We start from the raw sequence: 9,897 nt of genomic DNA, 5'->3' as shown, positions 1-9,897 counted from the left end.
TGTATAGTCAAGGCCATGGTTTTCCCAGTTGCAATGTATGACTGTGAAAGTTGGACCATAAGAACGGCTGAGCGCAAAAGAATTGAGGCCTTTGAACTATGGTGCTGGAGAAGACTCCTGCGAGTCCCCTGGACTGCAAGGGGATCAAACCGGTCAGTCCTAGAGGAGATCAACCCGACTGCTCTTTAGAAGGCCAGATCCTGAAGTTGAAACTCAAGTACTTTGGCCACCTAATGAGAAGGAAGGACTCACTGGAGGAGAGCCTAATGCTGGGAAAGATGGAGGGCAAGAGAAGAATGGGACGACAGAGAATGAGGTGGCTGGATGGAGTCACTGAAGCAGTAGGTGTGAACTTAAATGGACTCCAGAAAATGGTAGAGGATAGGAAGGCCTGGAGGAACGTTGTCCATGGGGTCGCGATGGGTCAGACACGACTTGGCAATTTACAACAACAATATTAATCACAGACCATTTTGAATACATAGCCGAAAGAGAAAAATCGAGAGTTCACAAGGTTGATATTATATGGAACTGTGACTGACTCTGGATGTTCTGCTTCAGATACCACAAAAGGCCAGTTAGATGACTGACTCCCCGGCCTGTTTAGATGTGTATTTAGGATAGCACCAAAGGTGCTTTTTCAGGAGGCAAGTGGACTTTGTTGTTTTTCTTTGAAGACATTTTGCTTCTCAGCTCTGACTGGATGGTGGGGAAAGGAAGGACTTATACCAGGGGTGTTCAAAGTTGGCCACTTTATGGCTTGTGGACGTCAACTCCCAGAATTCCTCAGCCAGGCACGCAGGCTGAGGAATTCTGGGAGTTGAAGTCCACAAGTCATAAAGTGGCCAAGTTTGAAGACCCCTGACTTATACTGTATCATGGTCACTTGCCTTCTTTTAGAGCAGTGTTTCTCAACCTTGGCAACTTGAAGGTATGTGGACTTCAACTCCCAGAATTCCCCAGCCAGCATGCGCTGGCTGGGGAATTCTGGGAGTTGAAGTCCACACATCTTCAAGTTGCCAAGGTTGAGAAACACTGTTAGAGAGTCATTGAGGCCACTTGGAGGTTTACCTGTGTCCTCAAGGTCACCTGAGTGGTGCAAATGGGCCTGGAGCCTTCTTGGCTGCAGGATGCTTTCTGCCCCTTGTCCCTTCACTGTTGAAGACAGAACAGGCTGTTGGGGATGAGTCTGTGTTGTCTGCACCTCAAACTGAAGCGCAAATGTTCCTATAGTCAAAGCTGAAGCAGCTTCTTGGATGAGAAGAGAAACGCCTTCAAAGGAAAAACGAGAAAGTCCAGTTGCCTCCTGAAAAAGCACCTTTGGGACAACCATGACTTGGATGACCAAGAATCTCCATAGACATTTTAGGATAGCACATTCTTTTGTCTTTCATCAGGGACTAATGTTCCACAGAATGTCTTTTTGCCCTTAATCGTGGCCAGAAAGTTTTCTCTTATTTATTTTATTAAACTTTTATGCCGCCCACTTCCCCCTACAAGGTGACTCTGGACCGCTTTCTTTTCCCCTTTACTTTCGTTAAATCCCCGCGGGAGCGCAAATGCGGGCGGCGAAAACCGCGTTCGCTTTAATTCCGTTGAACATCCCAGGCGGCAAAACATGTTTTGCGAGTTGCACGGCAACGCGAGTTCGAACCCCAAACGCGGCTAACCGTAAAAACAACAACAACAACAACGGCGCAACCCAGCCCGTTAAGTCCGTTGACGCTCTGGGGAACCGCGCACGCAGCAGGGACGGGACTCCAACCAGCGTTGAGACTCCAACCAGGGTTTTGTGAACCGGGGCCAGCCCGTCACGCGAACGCAACCCGCTGCTCACCCGATCTTCGGCTCCTCTATCTGCAAGAACTCGGAGTCGCTCAGGTCGGAAAAACCTGACGCAACCTCGGGGTCTTGCAATCCGGAGTCACGCCCGGACATGTTTTGCGCTCTGCTTTCCTCTGCGGTCACGAGCAGGATCGTCGCCAGCTGCCGGAAGGAGGAGCCTTAAATTATGTAATTTATGGGGTTTTTTTTCTTTCTTTCCGCCTGAAATGGACTTTTCCCCTTCCTTTCTTCCTCGTTCCGGCTCCCACCCACCCAAGGATTACAGACGCCCCCCCCCCCCGCCTCAAAAATGAAGGCCTGTTGATGTAACTTGAGACCCTAGAAAAAGTGCAGAGAAGAACAATCAAGATGGTTAGTCCCCTATGCAGGCTAATGCATACGCTGAACGGTTGCAAGAACAGAACAAAACAGAACAGAATACAATAACAGAGTTAGAAGGGACCTTGTAGGTCATCTAGTCCAGATGGCAGTCCAGTCTCTTCTTGAAAGTTTCTTGTGATGACGCTCCCACAACTTCTGAAGGTAATCTGCTCCATTAGTTGATTGTTCTCACTGTCAGAAAATGTCTCCTTATTTCTAAGTTGAATCTTTCCTTGATCAGTTTCCATCCCTTATTCCTTGTCTGGCCTTCAGGTGCTTTGGAAAATAGGTTGACACCTTCCTATCTGTGGCAGCCCCTCAAATATTGGAACACTGCTATCATATCTTGTTTAATGAAAAGAAGGACTATGGGGGACATGATAGCAGTCTTCCAATATCTCAGGGGTTGCCACAAAGAAGAGGGAGTCAAGCTATTCTTCAAAGCATCTGAAGGCAAGACAAGAAACATCGGATGGAAACTAATCAAGGAGAGAAGCAACCCAGAATTGCGGAGAAATTTCCTGATAGAACAATTGATCAGTGGAACTGCTTGCTTCCCGAAGTTGTGGGTGCTCCAACACTTGTCCAAAATGGTAGGGTCTCCTACTTGGCCAGGGGGTTGGACTAGAAGACCTCCAGGGTCCCTTCCAACTCTGTGCTATTGTCTATTCTGACTAACGGATGCAGCTTCCAGGTTGTTTCTGAGCAATGCACCCACCGCAGACGTGCTACAATTTGTCAGCGTTTCTCCAGCTTGGCAACTTCAAGACATGTCTTAAAAGTTTCTAAGTTGGAGAAACTCTCATCTTTATCCTGCCTTTGTGTTTGATCTATCCCACTGATCTATATTTTTCCAGTGAAAAATGTTCTTTATAAAACATTTTTTATTGAAAGTTTAAATGACAACGCTGAAAGAGAATAATAGCTAGACTCCGAAAGAAGGGACAGTAAAGGAAAATAATACTAATAAAAATGGTGTACAGAAATAAAGGAAAAGAATAAGCAAGAGAAGAATGTTTGCTGCCATGTGTTATTTATAAAAATAATAAAGACAAGATAAAAATAAATATATATATTTACCCAATGCACTAAACTTAGTTAATCTGTGGATAGTTCAACATTTGCAGTATTCTTGAGTAATTCACTGTCTAGCAAACTGAAGCCTCCATGTTCAAGAGCAGAGTGATGCTGGTTCCTAGAGGAGTGGATTCAAGATGGAGGCCCCAACCATGAGATAAAACCCCCCACATTTTTTTACATGTGATGCAATGCCACCAATGCTGAGTTCTAATCCTGCCTTAGGCATGAAAGCTGGCTTGGATGACTTTGAGCCACTCAGTAGGAGGCTGTGAGTTCTAGTACCACCTTAGGCATAAAGCCAGCTGAGTGACTTTGGGCCAGTCCCTCTCTTTCAGCCCAACCCACCTCGCAGGGTTGTATGTTGTGAGGAAATTAGGAGGAGGAGGTGTGTTGGATATGTTCATTGCCTTGAGTTATTTGTTGAAGTAATAAAGGCTGGATGCAAATAAATAAATAAAATTAGGTACATTTGCTACCTCGAGTTACTTATGAAATAAATAGTACAGATGGGATATAAATACATATTTTTTTATTTTCTCTCCATGGACCCCTTTGGGTGTTGCCTTCTTCAAATATGTATCTTTTTTTCTGCAAAACAAATGATGGGGAAATATTGATACTGTGCAATTTGTCCAATTTATTGTGCTGTGCAATTTGTTGGAAGTGTTTATGCCAAGTGTTTCTCAAACTTAGCAACTTTAAGACATGTGGACCCCAACAGGCTGGCTGGGGAATTCTGGGAGTTGAAGTCCACATGTTGCCAAGATTGAGAAAACCGATTTAGGAATTCCTGCGACAGAATAGTTGAAACCCCCCTCCCAAATCTTAGCACCCAGTTCAGAATAGCCAAAATCACAAGTTACTTGTTCTGGCTTATATCTTTCAAGGGATATGAAGCATGACATTCCAGTTTCCACTAGAGGGGGATCTAATCTCTAATGTTAAAGAAATAAATACTTTTTAAAACCTACAATCCCAGCAAATGACTGATGCAATCTGATGGCATTTGCAAGATCTCTGTGTTTTCACATGAAATCAGCATTAATCACTAAAAAAAAAACACCCTTTTTTTAAAATTTATTCTTTTTCAGGGTGCATGGAAAGGAATCTAATACTGCAGTGATATTGCTTTAAAAAGTAGAATTATGCAATGTTTTTGCATCCAGAATTCACTTTCCTTTGTCAGCCTTGATGTTGGATTTTTTGATCCAAAGATTTCTGATATGATTAATTTCTTTAAGGCTTTCCAGTGTGGGAAAGCCTAGGAACAAAGCCAATTATCCAGAGAGATGCACAGAATTTTTGAACCACCAAACTCTAAATGAAAACAAATCTTTCCAGGGATGTCATTGTATTTACCCCCCTTCTCCAGGGTGAATGAGTATTAATCTTCCCAGCGGGAAACAAAGATAGGGGGTGTAATTGTCCCCATAATAGAAATATTAGCAATTTATCTCTCTAGAAGCTCGCCAAGGAGTATAAATGGCCTTCCTGTCGCTGCAGTTATTTATGAAACTACTTCAGAGGAAGAACTGCAAGCACGTCTTAGAGTTGTCATCTCTGCAACTTCACTCTTGCAAGCAGGTTCTCTAAATAAAGACTGATGAACTGCAGAAGGACAGGGACTGTCAAAAAAAAACAGATGCCAGCAGGTCTTTCGCGTGCTGGATTCAATTCCTTGGTTTGCAAGTTTGGTTTGGAGTTGGTCGATCTCCAACATGTTGGGCTTAATTGGTTAACTGGTAAGTGGATTCTGGCTTCAAATGCCTGAATTAGAATGGAGGGTTTGATTCAAACTTTGGGGTGTGAGGGAGATGAAGGGGCTCCTGTCTCACTAAGGATAGAGTTATACCGCCCACATCTGTGGGCAGGAAAAACAGCTGGATGATTTCTGCACATCTATCTCTCTCCCTCTCTCTCTTCCCCTTCCTCCTTCCCTTCCTCTCTCTCCCTCTCTCCCTTCCTCATCTCCCTCTCTCTCTCCCACTCCCTCTCTCCCTGCCTCCTTCTCTCCCTCTGTCTCTTCCCCTTTTTCCTTTCCTTCTTCCTCTCTCTCTCTCTCTTCCTCCTTCTCTCCCTCTCCCTCTTCCCCTTCCTCCTTTCTCCTATCCCTCTTTCCCTTCCTCGTCCCCTTCCCATCTCTCCCTCTCCCTGTCCTCTTTCCTTTCTCCCACCATCCTCCCTCCCTCCCTCCCTCTCACCCTCCTCTCTCTTCTTCCTTCAAGTCAGACTTGACTCCTTTTTTTGTAATATATTTTATTGATTTTTTTAAAAAACATAAATCACTTAATAATTGGTGAACAGTGTGTTGTCTGGGTTGCATTTGTAAAACAATCATTAGCAATTGATTTCTATAATTCATAATCCACATAATGGTTTTAGTTGATTTCCTCTTTTCCCAAAATATCCTCTTTTGCAAACGTTGAGTTAATACAATTCTTATTATTTTGATAGATAACAATTAAATATATAATTTTTCCCAATATTCCTAAAAATAATAATCACATCAATATAATATTTCTTTTCTATCCAATCATTCTCGTTGGCTTATCATAGGTCCTGTTATAGTCCTTATTTTAGTTTGTTTCTCCCACCAAATTTAGGTATTCTTACTGGTTAAGATTTTCTCAAAAATTAATTACATTTAAAAATTTAACTCTATTTTTCCATATGAAACATCTCACACTTTTACATTTCTTAAGGAATAGATAAAACAATGAAAAAAAAAAGAAAGGAGAGCAAGAGTAAAGAAGCATAAAAATAACATACTACTTAAAATATATATCCCTCCTAAGCTAATATATATTTATTTTCTAAATTTCTTATTCTTTTTAACCATAATTAAAAATATGTTTAATCTTTAAACATTCTATTTAATACATCTAGTCATCTAGTCCTTTAACTCTTATTCAGAACATTTTTATCCATTATAATTTTCTTAAATTCAATCACATTTAAGTATCTGAAACATTTCCTTTATCAAAGTCATTTCAACATTTTTATATTACTCATATAAAGAAAGAGAACAAAAAAGGAAAAAAAGGATACTATATTATTTAGGGAATCCATCCCTTTTAGAATGACATATATATTCCAAAACTTTTCAATTTCTTTAACCATATTCAAACAAATGTTTCTTTTTGAAGTATTCTCTCTGGTAAGTCCCATCAGTATCTTTCTTAATCAATGTATTTTGCTGAATCAAAAAGTTTTTCTGTATGTTTGTAAATGTTGCTGTAGATATAAAAAGTAAATCAGGTGAAGTGTCTTTGTACAGGGCTTCTGCCTTTCCATGTTTGTTGAAATTTTTTTTCTTTTTCTTTCTCTCCGCTTCTCTTATCATTTCCTTTCTCTCCGATGTTCCTGAAATCTCTACAGTCCATTTTATCCAATCTGTTTTCTTGTCCTCGGATTTATTTTATAGTCTTAAGGGATAAGTTATTTTTTTCAATTCCTGTGAATTTTTCTCCACTAGAATTAAATCATTTTTTTGTTAAATTTCATCTTTATGTCTCTATTCTCAATTCTATATCCATTTATCTGTTTTATCTGCTCCTTCTCTGTTGTTGTTTTCTGGAAATTTTTTTGGTGTAGAGTTAACTTAGAAATAGATTGATTTATATTTTCAAAGTTATTTTGGATTTCTTTGTGGTTTAAAGTCATTGTTGTTTGAATTAGTTGCAGTATACTATATATCTCCTCCGGTGAAGTATTTATGTTTTCTTGATATGTTCTTTCTACATGTCTCTGATCCATGATGACCAAGAATTTGAGTTTTTCTCTTCCTTTCTTTTCTCTGCAAATAGCTTTAGAGTCCCAATTAAATAGATATTTATAATCCAAATAGTTCAAAAAAGATTTTTTTTTCTAAAATTTATAATTCTGTCTTTGTCTACAGCCCAGATTATTATCTCTTTTTTGTCACAGCTGTTCTTTGTTGTTAAAACTTTGAAGGTCACAAACACAGATTAGCTTTTCCTAGATTTTGCCAAGTCTTATATTAAAGTCATAGCTGTCATAGTCTTCATCCACCATTAGGTGTCAGCAACTATTTGTTTTTCAATTTCCAAAATGAACAATTATCTTTAAAATGAGAGTTTTAACCATTCAAACAATTTTAGATTTATTCAGATTTAAGTTTTAAATTTCAGGTTTTATATTTATTTCACTTCCATATATTTTGATCCTCCATAAAAAGATTAATTTGCCACTTCCGTTAGTACAAGGGTGGGGCGGAAATCTCCCTCCTTCCCTTTCAGAGGTATTTTGCTTCTTGGGGATCTTTTCCAGGAAATTAAATGTAGAATAGAAAAGAGAAGATCGAATTACTCACCCAGTTTCAAGCACGCAGTTCAGAGTTGTGCTGGTTAGTGCTTTTGGACTTCGGTTGCTAGTAGCTTGTGCTGGTCGATGCAATATAGCCAGCCTTTCTCCTGTTGGGTTAGAAGGCTTTCCCCAAGTCGAACGGAACGGCTGCCGCTGTTCCAGAGATGCCGGAGCACCCTTCTTTCTTTGTCGCCTCTCTGGGACAACTTAGACCCATTTAGGGTCCCCAGGCAGGGCGAAATTAGCTGTGTGGGTGTGGAGAATCTGCAAGCCCGTGACCGGTCACTACCGCGCAAAACCGGAAGTCCCAGATTTGACTCCTGATGGCTGCCTGGACAAGACTGTACAGTTTTCCTTGCAAGGTTTTTCAAAAGTGCTTTGTGGTTGCTTCCTTCCTAGGGCTGAGAGAGAGTGACTGGCTCAAGATCACCCAGTTGGCTTTGTGCCTAAGGTGGGACTCAAACTCCCAGTCTGAGCTCCTGTAAAATGTTGCCAGGAGCAGGTTGGATTATGCCATGTAAAATATATATATGTTTCCCTGTTTAATTATGGCCCTGTGATTTCACCAAAGAGACAGCTGGCAAGTTTATTGAAATGCTTCTGTATCTTTTTTTTCATGTTTTTTTCATGTTTACTCTCTCCCTTCACTATGTGATATACCAGAGGTTGTAAGCATTTGTTGGGCTGCAGTCATGTGTAAAAATAAAGTTCTGGGGTGGGCACTAAACCAAGCAGGATTTAGAAATATGTCTCATTTCCTTGCCAAAGATTGAAGGGCATGGCAAAGCTTTGGACATTTAAACTTGAAATACGTTCTGCCATCGTGTGAGCTTCCCTTGTTCAAAGCTTTCAGGAGTTTAATGACCTGGACACCAGATGGCACTGAAATATTAGAAATGAGATATAAAAACTGGCCTGGAATGGCTGAGAATGTGATTTTCGCTGTTTGTTTTTTTTTTTTTTTTTTGAACATGCACCGGTTTGCATTTGCTAGCCCAATACAGGCACCACAAGGCTGTTAGTTGTTAGCTGTTATTTAGTTAGTTCAATTTATATAGCTGCCCTTTTCAACAGTGACCTTCAGCAGCTAACAGCAAGAAGAAGAAAAAAGACCAACAAAAAGACCCAAAAGTACAAGAGACATAGACAAGCAACATCGAGATTAAAAATAAAAAAACCAAAATAGAAAGATCTATTAATGCAGACATTTCAATGCAAACATTACACTGGCTCCAGATGACTCTGACCCCCATGCCTGGGGACAGTCAGGTCTTCAAAATCTTTTGAAAGGTCAATAGATTTGGGCCACTGTCTAGATCAGGGGTAGTCAACCTTGGCTCTTTTATGACTCGTGGACTTCAACTCCCAGAATTCCTGAGCCAGCATGGCTCAGCATGGAAACTCTCCCTTTCTCCTCAGCATGGCTAGCTCAGGAATTCTGGGAGTTGAAGTCCACGAGTCATAAAAGAGCCAAGGTTTACTACCCCTGGCCTAGATCAATGGTATCCAACTTTGGCCACTTTAAGATTTGTGGACTTCAATTCTTAGAATTCCCTAGCACACAATCTATTCTCCAAAGCACCTGAGGGCAGGACAAGAAGTAACGGATGGAGAGAAGAGAATAGATTGACTCCCTCTTCTTTGTGGCAGCCCCTGAGATATTGGAACACTGCTATCATGTCCCCCCTCGTCCTTCTCTTCATTAGATTAGACATACCCAATTCCAGCAACTGTCCTTTATATGTTTTAGCCTCCAGTCCCCTGATCATCTTTGTTGCTCTTCTCTGCATTCCTTGAAGAGCAGGGGTGTCAAACTGTCGGCTCTCAAGCTGGACGCATCATAGCAAAACTGCACCCGCCCCATTGCTGGCAATGGAAAAAAAGTCGCTATACGTTGCGACACATCACGTGACATTGTGAGTTTGACACCCCTGTTCTAAAGTCTCAACATGTTTTTTACATCGTGGTGACCAAAACTGGATGCACTATTCCAAGTGTGGCCTTACCAAGGCATTGTAAAGCACCACTAACATGATCTTGATTCTATTTCTCTGTTAATGCAGCCTAGGATGGCATGGGCTTTTTTGGTGGCTGCAGCACACAGCTACCTCACATTTAAGTAATCTGTTAGGACTACTAGATCTCTTTTGCAGTTGCTGCTATTGAGCTAGGCACCACCTATTCTATACCTGTGCATTTGATTTTCCTTGCCTAAGTGTATAACCTTACTTTTCTCACCATTGAATTTCATTTTCCTAGATGGGGCCCAGTGTTCAAGTCTGTTGA

General features: G+C 40.9%; 1 protein-coding gene across 1 annotated transcript in view; it reads right to left on the bottom strand.

The window, feature by feature from the left end:
• Positions 1-1,938, bottom strand: part of EXO5 (exonuclease 5) — an 8,135-nt gene extending 6,197 nt beyond the window's left edge. The window contains exon 1 of the mRNA XM_029285413.1: positions 1,838-1,938. Coding sequence (XP_029141246.1) covers positions 1,838-1,938 — 101 coding nt within the window. The remainder of the gene's footprint in view (positions 1-1,837) is intronic.
• Between the last annotated feature and the right edge of the window lie 7,959 nt (positions 1,939-9,897).

Source organism: Protobothrops mucrosquamatus, unplaced genomic scaffold (genome assembly GCF_001527695.2).
Source record: "Protobothrops mucrosquamatus isolate PMUCROS unplaced genomic scaffold, P.Mucros_1.0 scaffold1637, whole genome shotgun sequence".
NCBI classification, from domain to species: Eukaryota; Metazoa; Chordata; class Lepidosauria; order Squamata; family Viperidae; genus Protobothrops; species Protobothrops mucrosquamatus.
Note: the sequence above shows the minus strand (reverse complement) of the source record. Positions and strands in the feature narration are given on the sequence as shown.